The 23,414-nt window shown below is 40.9% G+C and overlaps 1 protein-coding gene across 2 annotated transcripts in view; it reads right to left on the reverse strand.

Annotated features, from left to right (window-relative positions):
- Positions 1-18,918: 18,918 nt before the first annotated feature.
- LOC124146455 (putative E3 ubiquitin-protein ligase UBR7) overlaps positions 18,919-23,414 on the reverse strand; it is a 33,185-nt gene continuing 28,689 nt past the window's right edge. For both annotated transcript variants that reach the window (XM_048403906.1, XM_048403905.1), the window contains exon 12: positions 18,919-21,242. In XM_048403906.1, coding sequence (XP_048259863.1) covers positions 21,147-21,242 — 96 coding nt within the window. In that variant the 3' untranslated portion in view covers positions 18,919-21,146. The remainder of the gene's footprint in view (positions 21,243-23,414) is intronic.

The raw sequence follows: 23,414 nt of genomic DNA on the forward strand, positions 1-23,414 counted from the left end.
TGGGTTTTCAAATATCAAAAATTCAAATGGAGTTCGCCTACGGTTTGTTGTTGATCAATGGGAAAATATCACAGTTGGATGATATCAGTGTACTTAATCATGATACGAAATTAAACATATTTCGTTTACTAACGCGTCGTTAAATAATTAAATGATAATATTATACTGAACAACAAATGTTCCTGCGATATTGAATACGATTTAATGCAAAGTTATGTTTTTTACCAAATCTGAAACAATTTAAAAAAACATGAACATGCCAAAATGTCAATTTACACAGGAACACCGTGTCTCCACCTCTGGTTGCGATGCAAGCAACACATCTTCTTCTCATGGAATGGACCAGGAGTCGCACAAGGTCCTGTGGGATATCTGTCCATATCTGTTGGAGCATGTTTCGAAGTTCCTGGAGTGTCTGTGGAACACGTGGTTGACGTTGAAGGCGTCGATCCATCTCATCCCACATGTGCTCGATTGGTGACAGATCAGGGGAGCGAGCCGGCCAGGGGATGACATTCACGTTGTTTTGTTGAAGAGAATCCTGAACAAGTCGAGCAATATGAGGCCGGGCGTTGTCATGTTGAAAGGTAAGGCCTGGGCCATGACGACGCAAAAACGATAGAACAACAGGGCCGATGATCTCGTTGCCGTAGCGCTGTCCATTGAGATTTCCCTTTACCACTATCAAACGGAACCCCTGGGAATTCCCAAGCACGAATGAATAAAGAAGCCTTGTTTCTCATACTTTAATCTTGAAATCAGCATTTTAGCATACGGTGGATAAGGCAGAGAGTTTGCCTTTATGTCCCTTCACGAATGTCATCGCTACGACGCGTCCTAGTCAACAAAACGAAGAAATACACATATTTTACACCTGTTTAGACTGACACTAAAAGCCTACAGCAATCTATGAATTTATTTGACACATCTTTATAATCACATTTGAATGATCGGCCAACTTGTCAATGATGACCAGCACTTGAAATCACCATAGGTTGAATAGCAACTTTGGCAATGCCTCCCGTCGCGTTTGTCGTGTCAGCCATTTTGACGTCCTGAACATTTTGTAAATCTATTACGACGCGCTGTCACAGAGACACTTAGCGGGGTAGTTCCTAAGTTACTATGTTCCTTACCTTTTAATCATGAAAATTGAAATTCGGCACTCTAATGAAACTCCAAAGCTTGGCTACTCATGACGTAACCAAGATGGCGCGTGTTTGAAATCGTTTGGTGGTTTTAAAATGTTATGAATGTATGGGATTGTGTGTATTGGGTGTCGCGGTTTAGAACGGTTCGTTGCGAGGGTGATAAAATTGTCAAGGTCAATCATATGTTTGAGTACAAGCGATAAACAACGTTGAACTACAGTCGGCCTTCTCGTTCCCTTCAAAAGCATCCTTATGGTGAGGCATTGGAGTAATAATGTTTTAAGCGATCTTCATTGAAGGCCTAAGACACTGGAATTCCCATTCGTAAAGTAGTATTGCTTGTTTGTGTCTATGCTATGTTTGTACGAGCGAAAAAAAATCATGCATTCATTTTTGAAAATGTGTTATTCAACCGTGATGTCATTAAACCGGAAGTGCATATAACGTTTTTATTAATGTAGCCCGTTTCATGAGGCATCGTCTTTTAATGAAGCACTGCACACATCATGGAATATCCCCAACGGGAAGTAATAACACTCGACCGGTTGACCTTTACTTTATTATTAAAGTAGATCAATGCATAGGACTTTCTGTTTTAGAGTTGCCTTGTGGACGTGTGCTCCCAAACCGGATGTGCAGTCAATAACCCGGAAGTGGATGGTACTGTTTATTAATTTGGCTAGAAGCATGGGACCTGTTTTACCAACCTGGAAGTGATGTCATTAACCAGGGCTGACTTGTAATTTGTTAATAGATAGGACTAAGGTTTTTTGTTTGTTTGTTTGTTGTTTAACGCCACACTAAGCAATATTCCAGCTATATGACGGCTTTCTGTAAATAATCTGAACCAGACTATCCGGTGATTGACAACATGAGCATCTATCTACACAAATGGAATACGATGACATGCATCAAACAAGTCAGCGAGCCTGACGACCCGATCCCGTAAGTCATCTCTTACGACAAGCATAGTCGCCTATTACGGCAAGCATGGGTTGCTGAAGACCTATTCTCTACCCGGATCTTCACGGGTCGACTGAATGGTATTGCATTGGACAACATTGTGGATACAAAACGAATATAGGTAAATATTGGTGAAGTCACCTGATTTCGTGCAGTCAGAATAGTTCATGATACATGTTTCTGGTGTTTACGTTTTGGGACAGACAGGTTAAGGTGGGCCTGCTTCTGTTGTAGGGTGAAATCCAGATGACGCCAACGCAAGAGAAATCACTCTCGCTTATCTGCGGAAACGGATTCCATTGGGTGGTGAAAATAACGTTGGAAATTATATGAATGAATTGCCGACACCAGATTTTTTCTACACATAAGTACTAACAACTAAAAGTTATAACACTTGTGTCATGTGCAGAAATTGAATTCCATTGTAACGTTGAAACCTCGTTGTGTCGAACTTTGATGTTTCGAACTCACGGTTGTCTCGAACTCATCTTCCGGTCCCTGAAAATTCTTTCTCTATTTCTTTCTCTATATACCTGTGTTTTGGCCACGTGTTATTTTAGTCCTTCCAGACTTTGGATATCGTTTTATGGCTTTCTTTGATGTAATTACTGACAATCAAAAGGACAAAAGCATCTTTCAAGGATGCATATGAATCTTTATCTTAATGATTTTAGGTACAATGTTTTTGTTTGATTGAAGACAACTTTAGACACAGTCCGGAAATAGGTCCCGAGCAGCAGAGTCCCTCTTTAACCTGCCTTTAGAAGTGGGTGAGTGAGGGTGTGTGGTTTTACGCCGCTTTATCAATATTCCAGCGATGTCTGGGACACCCGAAAATGGGCTTCACACAATTGCTATTAAATAACCGATCTCTTCTGAAAGCACAAGTACTGCAGAGCCGTTACTGGTTATCAGTGATCCTAGGAAAGATTTCACTTAAAAATGTACAGTTTTACTGCCAATGAAATTAACTGGGTAGGGGCCGTCCTAAGTGTATGATTGAGTTGGGTGTAAGAACAGTATTTTAGTTACATCACGACATGGTGTTTAAATGTGGGTGAGTGAGTGAATGCTGCTTAATGCCACGGACAGTAATATTCCAAATATAATACGACGGCCTGTAAATGATCGAGTCTGGACCAGGCAAACCAGTATCTGAAGCCATGAGCAACGGTCCAAGTCATCTGATCACGATAAGACACCGAATTATTTCAGTCGCCTTTGGCATCAAGCATGTCTTTCTGGGGATCAGTTCTAGCCCGGATTCCCCATTGAATCCCCAAATTGTTTTACCATGTGTGAAAATTTATGACTTTGAAGAAGAAAGTTATGGCCCCTGTATTCTGGGATGCAAAGGGTGTGATCCTTCTTGATTACTTAGAAAGTCAAAAGACGATTACCTGTGCCTACTATGCTGATATGCTTCATCGCATGTGAGATTCTATCAAAATAAAGAGGCGAGGAATGCTGACTGCTGGAGTTCTACTACTTCATGGCAATGCCTCATCTCACACCTCTCGACTTGCAATGGCTGCTTCGGCTCCTGTGCGACAATGTGGGTTCGATGAGCTTCCACACTCTCCATAGACCGCTTCCGTGGTCTGGTGGTAAAGCGTTCACACGGAGAGCGGAATGTCCGGGGTTCGAACCCCGACTGCGTCATACCTAAAGATCTAAGAGGATGGTACTTGTTGTTACCCTGTCTCTTACACTATTTATTCACTTGGGACATATAATCTGTAATTCCTCCGACCTCGTTGGTCATTCTCTTACTAATCTGCTCGTCAAAATTAAGTACACACTTGAAAATTGGATTTCACCAGAAACTTACAAACGTTATCAAAACGTTACGAGGCTGGATACAGTCGGTAAGGTCCAAAACACAGCTGTGACACCCGGTTCAAATACATCACCATCGAATAACCATTTCTTCATTCTTAGCCACCCTCAAACAAGGATGTATACTTTCTTTTGCCTGGAATTACAAGCAGCATGGATATTCAAAGTTCCATAGACCTGTAACTAAGCAAGGTGAGCTACTGAAACGGTCCGTAAGGGAGGACATAAACTGGTTCCGTGCCAGTCATCAGACAAATTGAATTAAAGTAATTCACATCCACATTATTTGTCTACTGTCTAAACTGTTATGGTATAAAACAGCGAATCAGTTAATATTGATCCAACTTACACTTGCAATGCCTCACACTAATGAGAACGTCTTGACGTCGGGCCATGGGCACCATACAGTTGAGCACAGTCCCCCTTTGAGGACAAACCAATACATCGTTCAGAAGATTTAAATATAAAACGTCAACACCAGAGAATATATCTCGAATATCTGTCGAAACAGATTCAACTGGGCGTAAAGTGCAAATAGTGGGTGAAATCTATGAATAGATCGTTGAAAATAAGCGATGACATCAGATGTCCACGAAAGAGAGAAATGTCTTAATAGGAAAGCTTCGGAGATCAGTTTCAGTAACTGACAATAATAGCACAATCATTTGTTATTTTTGACACACTTCTTCCTTTGACCACGGACCTATATACAAGTCCGTGCTTTGACGATCCCAAGAAGCTTCTGACTTTGACCTTGTGCAGTCCAGTCCAGTCCAGTAAATATGTGTTGAACATGCGTAGACCCATAAACAAACCTCATTGCCACGCTGACCCAGCGCTATTGTCATAACACACATTCGGTGACCGTTGATGTCTATGGTTTCCTGTCGGCAAGAAAAACGTGCTCTGCACCATTGAGAGGTTCGTGTACAGTGGTCTTTATGTTTTACCGTCCTTAATAACATATCCCTAATGGTACTTTATTAAATATGGATGTGTTAAGACTCATCACACGGGGATTTGTTATTTACTTAGTGAGTAAATCCGTGTAGCCAATGGTTGAAAGAATGAGCAACAGACCACGCTCATCTGGACCTGCCGATTCCCATTTTAGTCAGAATAAAAGGTGAGGTGAGGTGAAGTGAAATGGGGTTTAACATCGCGTCCAAGATTATTGAACTTATATAGCGACATGCATGTACGTGTGTGTGTTTGTGTGGCTGCTTGTACTAGTCCGGACTGATGCCAATTTATAGTGCTAGCTCACTGAGATACTATGCCGCAGTTTAACATGAATATCCCACTCAGACGCAGTATACTGACTCCGAGCCGACCAGTCCTTGTTTAGTTCCTTGTTTAGCCGAGCGCCAGACAGGGTAACAACAAGTACAATCTTTTAACGTCTTTTGGTATGACGCGGCCGGGGATCGAACCCCGGACCTTCCGCTCTCCGGGCGGACGCTCTACCACTAGACCACGGAGGCGGTCTCAGAATAAAAGACAAGCAGAGGTGATGACCAATTCTGGAGAGGACCAGCAGTACTAGTATTGCCAGTTGGCCGTCATCCACAACCATAACACGAAGTAAGGAGGTTTCAGCGCTGTGTGATCGGTTGTGGGCTGACTGACATTTTAGTGGTAACTTCCGTTTGTCCAGATGTTCCAACAGTTGTTTTGTAACTACCTTTTCTAGTGAGTGAGTGAGTGAGTGAGTGAGTGAGTGAGTGAGTGAGTGAGTGAGTGAGTATGGTTTTAAGCCGCTTTGAGGAATATTCCAGCAATATCACGGCGGGGGACACCAGAAATGGGCTTCACACATTGTACCCATGTCGGGAATCGAACCCGGGTCTGCGGCGTGACGAGCGAACGCTTTAACCACTAGGCTACCCGACCGCCCCCACCTTTTCTAGTATCTTCAAGATGAGTGAGTGCGTATTGTTTTACACCGCTTTTAGCAATATTCCAGCAATATGACGTCGGGGGACACTAGAAATGAAAGGAAGATAGTTGCTGGACGTTCATGTCAAGAACTGTCTTCTTAGTGAGAGGCTTAACCAGGTTTTTTTAACACTTTTGGTACACAGCCAGCCTGAAAAAATATTGACGATATTTGTTATGACAGGACTAAGAACATGACGACAGTGCAGATTCAGTTTGGTTGGATCCGGTTCAAGTATATTAGCAGTTGGCTTTGATTCATTCAATAAGGACTAGATCCTCAGACCCCGTCTCAAATCCAGCTCCACACCATTGAAACCTCCAGAATGCACATCCTCAACACGTGTATCAAATGCTTCACGGGTTTGCGGAGATCTAAGACCAGCCCTGATTTTGTCAATCTTGCCTCAGAAGAATGTAAACTTTTCGAAAGGATAACATCGCTTTCTTCTTATGGAAGTGACATAAGTTCATCCTTTCCAAGAAGTTTTGACAGTTGAGACCAGAGATTTTTGCATTATTCATATTAGATAGAGTATAATTTCATGGCAGTGATGGGATTTGGCCTCGTGGGTAGCTCTCTTTAAATCTGATCTTCTACACTTAAAATCTGCCAATGGGTCTCTAGTCCTGATTCTCTCCACCTTCTGCTCTTCGTCTCAGTTGTTGTGCTGGCTGTGTGTCAACATTATACCAAGGAGCATTTGGTTTGACATATATGCGTCGTAGTCATAGAATTCAATATACATTCAACATAGACAATAGTTTCCGAGTCAAAGGTATATCATAGTATTCAACATACATTCGACGTAGATAATAGTTTCCGAATCAAAGGTATATCTTGTATTCAACATACATTCAACATAGACAATAGTCTCCGAATCAAAGGTATATCATAGTATTTAATATACATTCGACATAGATAAAAGTCACCAAATCAAAGGTATATCTTGTATTCAACAAACATTCAACATAGATAATAGTCTCCGATTCAAAGGTATATCATAGTATTTAACATACATTTAATATAGACAATAGTCTCCGATTCAAAGCTATATCATAGTATTCAACATACATTCAACATAGACAACAGTCTCCGATTCAATGGTATATCATAGTATTCAACATACATTCAACATAGACAATAGTCTCCGATTCAAAGGAATATCATAGCATTCAACATACATTCAACATGGACAATAGTCTCCGAATCAAAGGTATATCTTGTATTCAACATACATTCATCATAGACAACAGTCTCCGATTCAAAGGTATATCATAGTATTCAACATACATTCAACATAGACAATAGTCTCCGAATCAAAGGTATATATCATAGTATTCAACATACATTCAACATAGACAATAGTCTCCGAATCAAAGGTATATCATAGTATTTAATATACATTCGACATAGATAAAAGTCACCAAATCAAAGGTATATCTTGTATTCAACAAACATTCAACATAGACAATAGTCTCCGATTCAAAGGAATATCATAGCATTCAACATACATTCAACATGGACAATAGTCTCCGAATCAAAGGTGTATCTTGTATTCAACATACAATCAACATGGACAATAGTCTCCGAATCAAAGGTATATGATAGTATTCAACATAGACAATAGTCTCCGAATCAAAGGTATTTGATAGTATTCAACATAGACAATAGTCTCCGAATCAAAGGTATATCATAGTATTCAACATAGACAATAGTCTCCGAATCAAAGGTATATCATAGTATTCAACATACATTCAGCATAGACAATAGTCTCCGATTCAAAGGTATATCATAGTATTCAACATACATTCAGCATAGACAATAGTCTCCGATTCAAGCTATATCATAGTATTCAACATACATTCATCATAGACAACAGTCTCCGATTCAAAGGTATATCATAGTATTCAACATACATTCAACATAGGCAATAGTCCCCGATTCAAAGGTATATCTTGTATTCAACATACATTCAACATGGACAATACTCGCCGAATCAAAGGTATATCATAGAATTCAACATACATTCAACATAGACAATAGTCTCCGATTCAAATCTATATAATAGTATTCAACATACATTCATCAAAGACAACAGTCTCCGATTCAAAGGTATATCATAGTATTCAACATACATTCAACATAGACAATAGTCTACGAATCAAAGGTATATATCATAGTATTCAACATACATTCAACATAGACAATAGTCTCCGATTCAAAGGTATATCATAGTATTCAACATACATTCATCATATGCAATAGTCACCGATTCAAAGGTATATCATAGTATTCAACATACATTCAACATAGACAATAGTCTCCAATTCAAAGGTATATGATAGTATTCAACATAGAAAAAAGTCTCCGAATCAAAGGTATATATCATAGTATTCAACATACATTCAACATAGACAATAGTCTCCGATTCAAAGGTATATCATAGTATTCAACATACATTCATCATAGGCAATAGTCACCGATTCAAAGGTATATCATAGTATTCAACATACATTCAACATAGACAATAGTCTCCAATTCAAAGGTATATGATAGTATTCAACATAGAAAAAAGTCTCCGAATCAAAGGTATATCATAGTATTCGACATACATTCAACATAGACAATAGTCTCCGAATCAAAGGTATATATCATAGTATTCAACATACATTCAACATAGACAATAGTCTCCGATTCAAAGGTATATCTTGTATTCAACATACATTCAACATAGACAATAGTCTCCAATTCAAAGGTATATGATAGTATTCAACATAGAAAAAAGTCTCCGAATCAAAGGTATATCATAGTATTCGACATACATTCAACATAGACAATAGTCTCCGAATCAAAGGTATATATCATAGTATTCAACATACATTCAACATAGACAATAGTCTCCGATTCAAAGGTATATCTTGTATTCAACATACATTCATCATAGACAATAGTCTCCGATTCAAAGGTAAATCATAGTATTCAATATACATTCAACATAGACAATAGTCTCCGATTTAAAGAACCATCATTGCAGCCGTCATGTCTGAACAAGCTGACGTAATATTCAGCGCAGCAGCCCATACGGCAGTTGCAAGGACCGTCCGGTGCACGTGTTTATACACAAGTAAGTGAGTTGAGTTTTAATCTGGTTTTCACAGTATTTCAGTTATTTCACGGCGCCTGCTTGGTATGGGAGGAAAGCCCGAAGAGCTGCATGTGTATGGTGCTGGCATTTGAATCCACAAAAACAGTTGTATGGCACGCCTAAGGGACGCAACTCTGCATGGCGAATTGCGTCATCTCTACGATTGGGCCAATTGGGCCCTCTCACTGATTTGAAAAGTTGTTGGAGACCGGAATTAAACGAAATTGAAATTGATACGTACTGTTTGTTTCATGGTTATAACTATGTGTGAATTACTTCTGAACAAACGATGAAAGATTGGATTAAAAGGCAGATGACATAATTGTTTTTTTTCAAATGTTAAGGGCTTACACAGTTTCGGGTCAATACCCAAAATGTCAGTCATTAGCTGGTGTGACCACCATGGGCATTGATCACTGCCACACATCTCCTTACATTGAGTGGATCAGACGATTTGTGAAGGCCCTAGGGATCCTCCTGCACACATCCAGAGCAGCTGTGCGTAGTTCATCGGCAGTTGCAGGGACTGGGCGCACATTGTGCAGACGCCTTTGAACCTCATCCCACAAGTGTTCGATGGGGTTCAGATCAGGGCTGAGGGCTGGCCACGGTAGAACACGGATGTTGTGTTGTTGCAGAAAGGCCATGGTAGCTCTGGCAACATGGGGACGAGCGTTGCCCTGCTGGAAAATGTGTTGTTGATGTTGTGCAAAAAATGGAACAACTTAGGGTCTGATCACTTGGTCGATATACCGCTGAGCAGTGACGCCGTGTCCCCGACCTTGACCAACATTCAGAAAGCACATGGGTCCAAGTCTCGCATTAAGTCCAATCCCTGCCCATATCATGACGCTAGGTCCACCCCATGGATCCCTTTCCACAACGTTTCTGTCAGCGAAACGATCACCTCGACGCCGCCAAATTCTTACTCTTCCGTCTGCATGGGCGACACAAAAGCGACTTTCATCAGAAAAGATGACACGCCTCCACTCACGATGACGCCAATTGTGATGACCCTGTGCCCACTGAAGTCGTGCTTGTCGATGCCGTAGTTGGAGAACAGGACGACGTGCTCGTCGGCGGCATCTGAGGTTGTTGGAACGGAGACGTCGGATCGCAGTGTCCCGTCTAATGTGTCGATTATGTGTTCCTATGGTCTGTCGAGCACTTTCACTTGCAGTTAGGAACGGATGTCGCTGGTGTTGACGGGTAATCTGCCGATCTTGTCGAGGTGTGGTGACCCTAGGACGACCGCTCCGAGGAAGGTCATCTGTGGTCTGTGTAGCATTGTATCGATGCAGGAGACGGTAATTTGTGGTTAAGTTAACGTTGAAATGACGGGCAACATCTTGGACAGACTCTCCAGCTTCCAAACGTCCGATAGCCTGGTTTCTCTGAATTTGAGTTAGGCCACAATTTTATACCCACTACAGTTCGTGACAGTTCGTGCATTTTCGATTTTGCGAGAAATGGGTGCAAGATACCCACATATTCATTGAAATGGTGCGTTTTGGCGATTCGTTTTTTATGTTGCGTTATTACTCGGGGCTTCCAAAATGCAACCAAAAATATTGATAACACCACCAGGCTACACTACATGCTAAAACTCGTATCAATTTATGGTTCCGTGTTTGTTACCTATTTGCTTAAAACCACTTGCGTTTCTTTTGCGTGTGAGTATATATGCCTGAATGTGGGTCATAAAAAACGCTCTAACGTGCTGCACAGCGCAGACTCTGTGTGGGACGGCCTTTAGACGCCTCGGCCTAGACTAACATTTAGTCCCAGAAATAAAGTTACTGTATTTAAAAATATTCATATACAAAATAAAAGAAAATCCAAAATGGAGCACATGGCGAGTGAGTGAGTTGGATTTATCGCCGCTTTGACCGGTATTCCAGTTACATCACGGCGTATCAGCTTTTTGTGGGAAGAAAGCCCGAAGTGAAGCAGGTCTCAGACGTTTACCACTGTGGTAAAACCTACGAGCACAGGTATGGTGCTGACAAAACAAAAACATAATCGGGGCGAACGCGGTTCGAACCCACGACCACAGGTTCCTGGCGTGCCCAAGGGACGCGACTCTGCATTGCGACTTGCGGCGTTTGGACGATTGGGCCACCCGTGCCCAATGTAGCCCAGAACAAAGCTTAATTATAGTAGAGGCATTCTAGACTTGAGATGGTTTGGTTATTCTATAGGGTTTGGGCTACAGACTAGCCTGGGGCCATTACACAAACAAAGACACGCGGACTATAGATACTGACGTCAGAGTTGATACAGCTGGGCGTTGATCCTCGTCTTCTGAGCAATGATCAGGCTTTCTTTGGGATAATCATTAACTGAAGAGAATGGTGATTGCCGGCAACAAAATAGGCCCCCAGTAGCCTATACTGGATCGGGTTCTCAGACTCGGTGACTTGGCTGATTGCATGTCATCGTATCCCAATATTGCGTTGATCGATGCTCATGATGATGTCTGGTCGATTATCGATTATTTACAGGCCGCCGTCTTACAGCTGAAATATTGCTGAATGCAGCCTTAAACATGCTGAACAGAAGACGCCTTTAAGGCCAGATCACACTGAAGTGTCGGCAATAAATATCATCGCGTCAGTGGCCTCATTACTCACACTATCGTTACACGTCCGCCGCGTGTAGACATAAAAGACATTAGCTCAAAAAATAGTTTTGCTGCTTGCTGTTGCATCGCACTGGGAATAATATTACAGACATTGATATATTTGTCTTCTCCAATAGCGACACATCAGTATTAATGCATTCTTCTCACGCATCATCCCCTCTCCGCCATACAGGGCAAGATTCCCATTGTTTCTACTGAAATGTACAACCAACATGTGTTAAATATACAATGTAATAACGCTGTTACACCTGCAGTTATAGTTAGAGATTATTCTGAACAGCTGCCGTGGTGCGCTGTCTGAATGTGGGTATAAAACAAAACAATATGGGAAATGCTGGTATACCTTATAGAAAACTTCTATGCGAGGTTAGCGAGGAGACATTTAGGGAAGTAGGCATCCCCATGGGCACCATAGTGCAGCCGTTTGTTTGTTTATTTGTTTTTGTTGTGTAACGCCGCACTCAGCAATATTCCAGCCATATCAGGGCGGTCTGTAAATAATCGAGTCTGGACCAGACAATCCAGTGATTGACAATTGGCATCAACCAAGTCAGCTAGCCCGACCACCCGATCCCGTAAGTCGCGTCTTACGATAAACATAGACGCCTTTTACGGCAAGCAATGGATTGCTGAAGACCTATTCTACCCCGGATCTTCACGGGTATTGTGCACTTTGTGATAAAAGCATGAAACTTGGCACAGTTGTAGGTAATGATATTCCTAATATACTCTTCAAAAAAAGAAACTTGACACTGACTTTCAAAATGTAATATAATGCGATTGTTTCAAAATAGGACACAGAAACCATAATTGAAACACTGTTTGAAGATCAATGTACACAATGTTCAAAACATTAATCGTGTCACCTAGACAGACACACGTACACGATACAGTTAATGTCACAGGGGTACAGAAAATGTCAGTATCGGTTGTGCCCACCACGTGCATCTATCACCGCTTGACACCGCTTGACACCGCCGACCCATAGATGCAATCAAGTTGTCAATAACACGCTGTTGGATGTGCTGCCATTCATGCTGAAGTGCATCAAGAAGCGCCGAAAGTGTTTGGGGCGGTGGATTCGTTCAACGAACGCGTAGATCCAACTCGTCCCACAGATGCTCAATCGGGGACAAATCTGGTGACCGGGCTGGCCAAGGTAATGTCTGGATGTTGTTGTGCTGTAAGAAGTCCTGACAAACACGTGCAATATGCGGTCGAGCGTTGTCCTGCTGGAACTGTCCGCCATGAACGTTGACGTGAGGAAGAACGTAAGGCTGTAGGACCAAGTCTCTGTAACGCACACCTGTCAATGCACCTGCCACATGCACGAGAGGCGTCCTACCACCGTGATGAATTCCGGTCCATACCATGACACTCCCGCCGCCAAATGGGACAACCTGCTGCACACAGTTAGGGGCGTAACGTTCACCCCGACGTCTCTAGACACGTGCGCGCCCATCAGCACGTGTGAGTAGGAAAAGGGACTCGTCAGTAAACAGTACATTTCTCCACCTTGCACGTGCCCATCTAACCCTCTGTTGGCACCAAAGCAGACGGTCTGCCAGATGACGTGGGGTCAATACATGACGTCGAACAGGTCACCGTGCAAAAAGTCCAGCCTCCCTCAGTCTGTTGCGTACCGTTTGATCTGATATTCTGCGTACCCCAAGGATCTGTGTGGTTGTAGACGTGGCTGTGGTAGTGCGGTCTCGGAGGTGTCGCAGCCGGATGTATCGATCTTGTGCTTGGGTTGTCACCCTTGGTCTTCCTGACCTTGGTCTGTCGTCAACTCTGTTGGTGTTGTTGTATCGGGTCCACAGTGCGGAGATTGTCTGTCTGGATACGCCAAAGTGCCTGGCCACTTCTTGCTGAGTTGCTCCAGCTTGTAATCTCCCAATGGCGTTGTTCCGTTGACCTGCATTCAGTCTTGGCATTCTGTCACCGCCTCTACTGCCGTTATAAGGACTGTATGAACAGCCGTTGGTGTGGATTTTTATACCCAATTATAGCAGGGGGGCCTGCATGCCTAAATGCAGGATCCTGTACTGCACGTTTTCCACAGGCGGTTGCGTTTGGATGAAGCTGTAAAATTGATCCCCAAACGCTACGTTTATGTGCTTTGCATGTGTTTTCGCGAATTATAGACACATCATCTTACTGTTTGACTTATTTGGTTCTCATTTAATGTAATTATTTTAGATATTTGGCAAAAAGTGGTTTTACATCTATGTCAAGTTTCTTTTTTTGAAGAGTATAATTTTAAAAGATTTTGAGAACACGAAACTACTTTTTAAGAGGTGGTGAACCGTTGTGTGTTAGGTAGGGAGAATTTACGTTTCAAGGTTTCTGGTAGACAACTACAAGTATAAAATAAATATGATATTCCATGTGTCGAGTGGCGGGGGAAAAGGAGATATTAAATATACCCGTAAGGCTGTAAGGAATGGCACCAACGCAAGCGTCTTCTGTTGCAAAACAGGGACGATCATTGGTCTTAAGGGTCGAAATCCAGCCTCGCGAAGATGGTTCCTGACAGTCTGGTCCGATATCCTCCTCAAACCAGGGATGCGTCCTTTAGTCTCCGTAGCTGTGGCATTGCGCTGACGTAGGAGAAACAGTCGAATGTAGCGATCCTGTGCAGGGGTGGTAGCTCTTGGTCGGCCGGTTCTCGGACGGTCTGCAGCGGAATTGAATTGTGTGTATCGGTCACAAAGGCGGCAAATGGTGCTGTGGTGGACATTGAAGTGGCGTGCAACAGAAGACTGTGATATCCTCTTTGGAGACGTCCTATGGCGATGTTCCGATCGGCAGCGCTGAGACTCGGCATTTTCGAACATGACAAATAATTGGCTTATGCTTGCCTTTGTCTAGCCACTACCACGAGTTACGAATGCCATGACTTGCACGTGCATTTGTCTTTACTGTTTTCCTCCATGACATTTTTGAACAAGTGTGAAACAATGCCGTTTAAGACATTGCAAATCGACAATGGCTGCGTTTTGACGCACCGTTTGTCGAATATCAGGCCACCAACATTTTCCAATAACATATATCCAATTTATATACCGGATTTTTTGTGCAGTCAGGTTCAGTGAGCTGCATACTACCTGTGCGTTTCCTTTTTGAAGAGTACACACACACACACACACACACACACACACACACACACGGGGTAGAAAAGGTCTTCAGCAACCCATACTTGCCGCAAAAGGTGACTATGCTTGTCGTAAGAGGCGACTAACGGGATCGGGTGGTCAGGCTCGCTGACTTGGTTGATACATGTCATCGATCCCAATTGCGTGGATCGATGCTCATGATATCAATCACCTGATTATCTGGTCCAGACTCGATTATTTACAGACCGCCGTCATATAGCTGGAATATTACGGCGTTAAACAACAAACCAACCAACCAGCTTTATGTCGAGCAATAGTCAAGCAGATCCAGCGTTTGGTGTCCACATTTCACGTTTAACGTACAATCGAGCATGCCCTTTCTACTAAGGTTTCAAAGAGCGTCATATGACTCTTGCTCAAACTTTGTTTGATCAGGCGTACAACATTCAAGCTTTCAAAACGTTTAATGGTGGACATTTCCAAATTGACTTTTCGTGTCCCCGTTCTTCGTGGGAACAATTGACTTGCATTTGGAAGTGCTTGTGTCGGGTGGCACCGACGAGGTAAGATACGCTCACTTTTTCGGGAAGACCTGGTATCATCACTATTTGATAGTAATTCATAAACACTAGTTCATGATAGAAGAATCGTACAATCGATTTCTTATGATTATGGAAAGGATTTTGTCGCTTTTGTAGACGACTTGGTCACCCATGTACCGGAAAATACGATGAGACACCGCCTGTAGAGCCTACGCACTTGTTAGGTAGTTTATACAACGGAGAGACTTGGATTCGAAACGACAATCAGAGGCTCCGGGTCCATTTAGTCGCCTCTTACAACAAGCATTGGTTACAAGGGATCTGTTCTATCCAGGAATCCCAACGGGGAGATTCATACAGTTTGTTTGTTGTTTTACGCCGCACTCAGCAGTATTGCAGATAAATGGCGGTGGTCTGTAATAATCGAGTCTGAACCAGACAGGCAAGTGGCTGATAGCATGAGCATCGATCCCAGAACTGGGATACGACGACATGATTTAACCAAGTCAGCGAGCCTGATCACCCGATCCCGTTAGAAGACCTATTCTAACCCGGGTGTTCACGGGTCGATTCGTACACTGAAGCATCTTGGTGGGAAATTGAGCCCTGTAAACGTTTCGTTTCGAGACTGGAACCAACAGGCAGATTAAGAAGAGAAGAAACCCTGTCCATGCCTTTCTATTTCTGATAATATGCAACTTTTGAGAGGTTATAATTTTCATTGTTTTTATTAACCAACATCATAAACACTGACAAATGTAAACATATTTCGTCCCCGCCTGGCAAGTGTATGTGCAATTCATTTTCAATGTTACACTGATGTATATCATGTTGACCTCGATGAATATTTATTATCTAAAAGATTTTCATTACATTCAAACAAAACCTTCTAACTCTAAGTGATGGGTTCCATTTCCAACGCATTTTTAAAACCATATTTCACGCCAACTTTTCACAATTGTGTAAATGAAAAGAGTTTGGTTTCAAATCTGAAGGCCATTTATACTTTTTATTGCAATGCGAGCAGTTTCCAAAGTCTTTCAAGAACATAGCAGATTGATGATGGACAAAAACCTTACTATGTCAAGGAATACATGCTGTTGGCGAATATGATCACCAGGCTTGTCCTACTTTTTGGGTGTTATGTATATATAATTGTAGCATAATTGCTAGAGTAAGTCAAGGATGAATAAGAACATCCTCAAGTCCATGAATGTTGTCGTACTCTTCACACAGTAATATTCCAGCTATATGTTAGTGTGGCCTGAAAGTAATAGTATGGGGAAGGCAAATCTGTGGTCGACAGCATCAACATCTTGTTTGTTTGTTTGTTTGTTGTTTACCGCCGCGCTCAGCAATAGTCCAGCTATATGACGTAAAATATAGCGACAAAACCCTTTCCACATCCAATAGAAATCTCTGCATAAAGCAGAGTCGGCATTAGTCCGGACCAGTACAAGCAGCCGCACCCACCATGTTAGACTTACATCAAGTCTCTGAAATGAACATATTTTACAGAAAAAACAGTTGTGAAATTATAGTTATAAAATATAGCAAGAGGCCCATAAGGCCTGTATCACTCACCAGGATATTTACGCAATCATGGCAAAATAAATATTTGCATTGTACATGTATATAATACTGCAAATATTTCGTAATTTTGACTGTCAGCATTTAAAATGGGTGGATGGCAAATCTGACAGCATGACCATGTATTTCTCAAGATAAAAATGTAGTATAAAGATCTGAACCGTTTCCATGTTATGATCCAGGATAAGTCATATTAAAGGTATTATTCTCTTCAAAACAAACAAATGTATACAATGTATCTGTTTATTATAGAGTGGGGATAACAGCCGTTTGCATGTTATGGTCAATAATGGGGCGGTTAAGGCTGGATTTTAGTCTACCACCTGGGGGCTCTGCTGAGGTGGATCCATATCAAAAAAAGGTTCGGAATAGTTCAATGTATAAGTGTGCCACGTTTGGTGCTTTTAACCCAAAGTGCACAATTCTAGCCTTAACCGCCCCACCACAAGGACAGATCAACAGAAGGGCCAGTCCTGGTAGCATATGAGCATTCCTCTCATTATACTCAGCAATTGTACAGATGGTAAACGGTGGGGATCTCAACCGTGTCCAAGTTATAAACTTTTTTTGGCCCCGCCCCTCAGCCCCTGTACAATTGTGAATTCCCCTCACCTGAGATTATTTCCAATTAAATATGGTTGATGTCCATCTCTTAGTTCCAGAGAGGAAGTCGTTTAAAGCAATGTAGCCAAATTACCCCTATTTTGCCCCCGCCCCTCAGCCTCTAGTGAACTAGACTTGCCAAACATTATAGACTTGCCAAACATTATAGACTTGCATGGGGTATATTGGAAATATTTGTTTCAGGGTCTGTATGACAAGACTTCCACCATGCGTATGCACGTTGCTATACAAATGACGTAGTCTTGAACCCCACGATAATCGTTAAACTCCATTTCACCTCACCACCTATCGTTTGTTTTGCGTATTTTGTGTGAGAAGAACCACTGCCTACATGGAGCCGTATGGTTGCCACGCTACGGCCGAGAGAGTGCAGATGAACACCGAACATGTTCGAACAGGGTGTCGGCCGTCTCGTCACTTTAATTATGTTTTAAACGTTGCTCTCAACAAGGGCTATCGGTATATGGTCTCTGTGCTTATCAACCATATGTTTTTAACTAATAAAACACCATTTTGAATACACATACTAAGAATCTCGTATCGAATGTAGTTGAGGTGTTTTAAAGTATCGTGTTCGTTTCTTCTGAAAATAATAAAATCTATAATATTTGTGTCTTGTGTGTGTGTGTGTGTATATATATATATATATATATATATATATATATATATATATATATATATATATATATATATATATATATAACACCGGTATCATAAGTGCATGCGTTAGATAAAACTGGTATATTGCATGCATGTGCTGACTATAGTTTGTTTGTTGCTTAACGCCGCACTCAGCAATATTCCAGCTATATGACGCGGTCTGTAAATTATCGAGTCTGGACCAGACAATCCAGTGAATGACATCATCAGTATCGATCCACGCAACTTGGATACCATGACATGCAACAACCATGTCAGCGCGCCTGACCTACCGATCCCGTTAGTCGCCTTTTACGGCAAGCATGGGTTGCTGAAGACCTATTCTACCCCGGATCTTCAGTCGCATCAAGAACTATCCACCCCAACTCACATGATCTCAATCAGCAAGTTCACAGACCTTAGGCCACTCTCGTCCTACAAATATTTGTGTTTTTTAAATGTTATCTGATTATGCTGTCACTCCTGTTGGATAACCCGGCCTCCCCAGGCAAGCAGTTTATTTAAAGATATTGTATGCAAATGTTTTTAGTGGTGCACACCAGTTTGAATTTGTCAAAATGTGAAAAAGTTTATAGTGCTTGCGAGATATTTACTCCCACTTTTCATTTCGAGATCCCCCGAACAACCACCAAAAAAATAAATAAAAAAATAAATAAAATTCCTTACAATTAATTTGCATTGAATAACAAAAACGACAGGTAACTGTAAATTTTATTTATGTGTCACTTGCACCATCACTGAACATAAAAACACCCAACATCTGTACAAGGTGTTATAGTAACAGTAAAAAGGTCAATCATTAAAAAAACATCAACTCCATCAGTTTGACAGGACTCAAACATGACGGAAATTATCACTTATTGTCCACATTCACCCTTAAAGCTCCACTACACTTCACCCCAACACAGTACTCACTGGGACAGTCACAATTAGGACAATTATTATTCAAATAACAAACAATATTAAATGAATATGTTTCATGAAACATTTAGCAACATTGAAGTCATGTACAGTCCAGTCCAAAATTCAAGGGTCACAATAATCGATTCTGCAAAAGATAAGATCATATCAAATCTGTATGAATGAGTGAGTATGTATTTAGGCCACTTTTAGCAATATTCCAGCAATATCACTGCAGGGGACACCAGAAATGGGCTTCACACATTGTACCCATGTCGGGAATTGAACCTGGGTCTTCGGTGTGACAAGCTAACGCTTTAACCACTAGCCTTCCCGACCGCCCCCAAATCTGTATGAGGGAGGGGAGGGGAGGGGAGGGGAGAAAAGTTTTAAATGACAGATTGCTTGTTTAATACAGAGGGGAATCGACAGCAGTAGGACGGAATGTTGACACTGAACAGCCAGTAAAGAAATTGAGACAGGGTCACAGATAACATCTCCAGCAACTGTTAATCGTTTGCAACATTTGCTTCATGTAGAATATATTTCATGTTGATAATTTACACATGTAGATTTGACAAATATTGGACTGAAGCGGTAACTTCTCATAAATGCAGTGAAGTAACTTACGCCTTAATATTTCACATAATATGTAAAATGAATGTAATTTTTTTAATGTCAGAATTTTGAATATACTCTCAGGACTGGCCAATTCAGTTTGTTTCTATAAAGAAAAGCATACTGTAAATATTGTTAAAATGTGAAAGAAACTAAAATATATGTTAAGAACCTTTTCATCGTAAAAAAACTAGTAAACACACGCAAAATTTATTTTTGCTTTCGCATTGATCATTGAGTCACAGATCAATCTGAAATACAATACATTCAATTGTTCTTGGAATGCCTCAGTAAATGATTTTCAATTTTTTTATTATTTTGCAAAGTATTTTTTTTCTTTTGATTTAATGAATTAAAAAAATATCACATGAATGACTAAATCTGAATGGTTTTGGGGTATTATCATTCAAAGTTTGGATCCAGAAAAACAAACATAAAATCTTAGGCTTCATTAGAACAAACAATTTGAATAATAGTGAACAGCTCCAAAAACAGGAACAATCAGAACCAGTCTTGCTAATTGCCAACTCTAAAAAAACAGCAGCAATAACATCTGTTGGAGGAAACTGTAACGATAAAATGCTCAACAACTTGCAGCAATGCAAACATTCAAATGAAAACATAGGCGACATATATTATTAGATTACAAGAGAGATGGTGCATTGTGTACAAATTGATAAAATAATTAACATATGCACATAAACTAAAACTTATGGTATTGCTAAATATATACTTAATAATAATTTTACATATACCTTGTGAGATATTTTTGTAACTGATGCAGGCAACAAATTTATAATTTGGCCAGCTGTGTCAATATAATAAATATAAAAAATTAAAGATAAAAATTAAAAAAAACATCATAATATGCCCTCTTATCAGATCTCTTATTATGTCAGAGTGAAGTCTGGTTTCAGTTTCAGATAACAATGTCAGAGGGAACAGGTTTCCAGACTAAGGAAGCACTGTGTTTGTTTCAAAAATGGATATTCCAAAGGGTAACACTCCGTCACTAGAAGTCTCATATTTAGGGCATGGGTAAAATACTGAGATAAACACTGTAAAGTAATAGAATTTCATCCAAATGAATCATGAATTATCATCTCCTTTAGATGTAAAACTCAAAACAGAATTCATAGTAAAATCTTAATTTTGTGTAGGTAAAATAAAAGGTTTTTTTAGGAAACCCTATGGGGGCATCTTATGAGTGAGCAAATCTTAAAACAAATCTGTATAAGGAGCAAACTGAGTCTGACATAAAATCCCAACTGAGTACAACATGGTCCAATGCACCTTCAATGTCTCCGGGCCAAACACTGTATACATGTCTCTTTGTTCAATGGTCTTAGCCAATGGTCATCACATGGTCATCTTGACTTTCAGTAGAATTTAGATTGTGAAGTTGGTCTTTATTTACAATTGTACTGAAAGCCCTCCTCTGTTTTCTGCCTCTTCCTCGCTTGCATATTGGAGAAGAACTCCTTGATGTCTTCCTCTCTCACAACCTGGACAGAAAACAGAGTTAGCTCCCATTGGCAGGACAACAACCTTGACCATGCCGTACATGTCTCCACTAAACTTTCATATATACCCTTGGCCTATTCACAACTACAGCTCTGTTTTGAAGCTGTTGAACGGCATGTAGCTAAGATTGTTTCCTGTTTAACGCCACACTCCATGGAGCTAAGAACTACTGTCCAATCAAATTACTCCCATGAGCAAGAAGCATTCTGTGCCAAATAAGAGCGTGAGTATTGTTTTACGCCGCTTTTAGCAATATTCCAGCAATATCACGTCGGGGCACGCCAGAAATGGGCTTCACACATTGCACCCATGTCGGGAATTGAACCTGGGTCTTTGGCGTGACGAGCGAACACTTTAACCACTAGGCCACCCGACCGCCTCTCCAAATATGAGATAGGAGCAATGGAGTTGGTGATGACATTTCAGAAGCGAGGCTATGGTGGCACGTTAGTCCAGCATCCTTATCATAATAGAATGGAGATACAATAGACTGGAAAACTGAGGGATGGGTTGAAAATTGGGGCACTGCAATAGCTAAAATAATATATATAACCACTTGAAATAATATTGCAATAGTTGAAATACATGTCTACAATTTCCTAAGTTTACAGATTGCTTAGGAAGTTCATGGAGATCACTTAGATTATATTCAAACATTCAGTACCTGTAGATTATTGGCAAACATTCAGGTACCTGTAGATTACTGTCAAACATAACGGTATCTGTAGATTATTGTCAAACATTCAGGTACCTGTAGATTATTGTCAAACATTTAGTACCTGTAGATTATTGGCAAACATTCAGGTACCTATAGATTATTGTCAAACATTCAGGTACCTGTATATAACTGTCAAACATTAAGGTAACTGTAGATTACTGTCAACCATTCAGGTTACTGTAGATTACTGTCAAACATTAAGGTTACTGTAGATGTCTGTCAAACATTAAGGTACCTGTAGATTATTGTCAAACATTCAGGTACATATAGATTATTGTCAAACATTTAGGTACCTATAGATTATTGTCATACATTAAGGTACCTGTAGATAACTGTCAAACATGACGGTACCTGTACATTTTTGTCAAACATTCAGGTACATATAGATTATTGTCAAACATTCAGGTACCTGTAGATTATTGTCAAATATTAAGGTAACTGTAGATTACTGTCTAACATTAAGGTACCTGTAGATTACTGTCAAACATAACAGTACCTGTAGATTACTGTCAAATATTAAGGTACCTGTAGATTACTGTCTAACATTAAGGTACCTGTAGATTACTGTCAAATATTAAGGTAACTGTAGATTACTGTCAAACATTAGGTAACTGGAGATTACCTAATGGTCAAACCTAACGGTACCTGTAGATTACTGTCAAACATTAAGGTAACTGGAGATTACTGTCAAACATGAAGGTTCCTGTATATTACTGTCAAACATTAAGGTAACTGGAGATTTTGTAGAATTTTCCTATTCGGAATATTCTATAAGTAATACGTTACCACTGTTATACCGAGGCTGTTGTCTCCCACAACTGCTGCTATAGCGAAATCTACCACAGAGATCTCAATTACCTCATGCAGCACGTGCGTAGCCACCTAGCTGCCATGTGACACCCTTCACTCTTGTCTCCTGCGAGAGCAAGTGCTCGGGGGACGGACGGGCGGGCAGCAGCCCAGTGGTAACGTATTACTTATAGAATATTCCGAATAGGAAAATTCTACAAATTACATTAAGTAATACGTTACCACTGTTATACCGAGGCTGACTACCACAGTAGGCGGTGGGGAGCACCTACAACCCGAATCCTGACTGCTAGCGTTCCTTCCGACCAGCGGAAGTAAACACCAAGGCGGAAGCACTCGATGCGCATGCACCTAGCTAGGCGTTACCCTATAGGAATACCAAAGCACTGTCAAGCGCATACCGTAAGGCTCAATCGTCAATGCCAAAACGATTGGTGACTCCAAACGGCCCCACTGGATAGGTATTTCATCGCCGCAGCGGATGAGAACACTGTATCCGCGTGAGCTAAATCTTAGATCAGGTTAAACAGTCAAAAAGAGGGAAATTAATTTCCTTCAGACCGTATATCCCAGAGCAAACCTACTTAAAGTATGCATTAGGCGCGTGACCTAATTCCAGTATTCG

The sequence above is a fragment of the Haliotis rufescens genome, unplaced genomic scaffold, assembly GCF_023055435.1.
Source record: "Haliotis rufescens isolate VD_foot unplaced genomic scaffold, xgHalRufe1.0.p SCAF_3, whole genome shotgun sequence".
Lineage (NCBI taxonomy): Eukaryota > Metazoa > Mollusca > Gastropoda > Lepetellida > Haliotidae > Haliotis > Haliotis rufescens.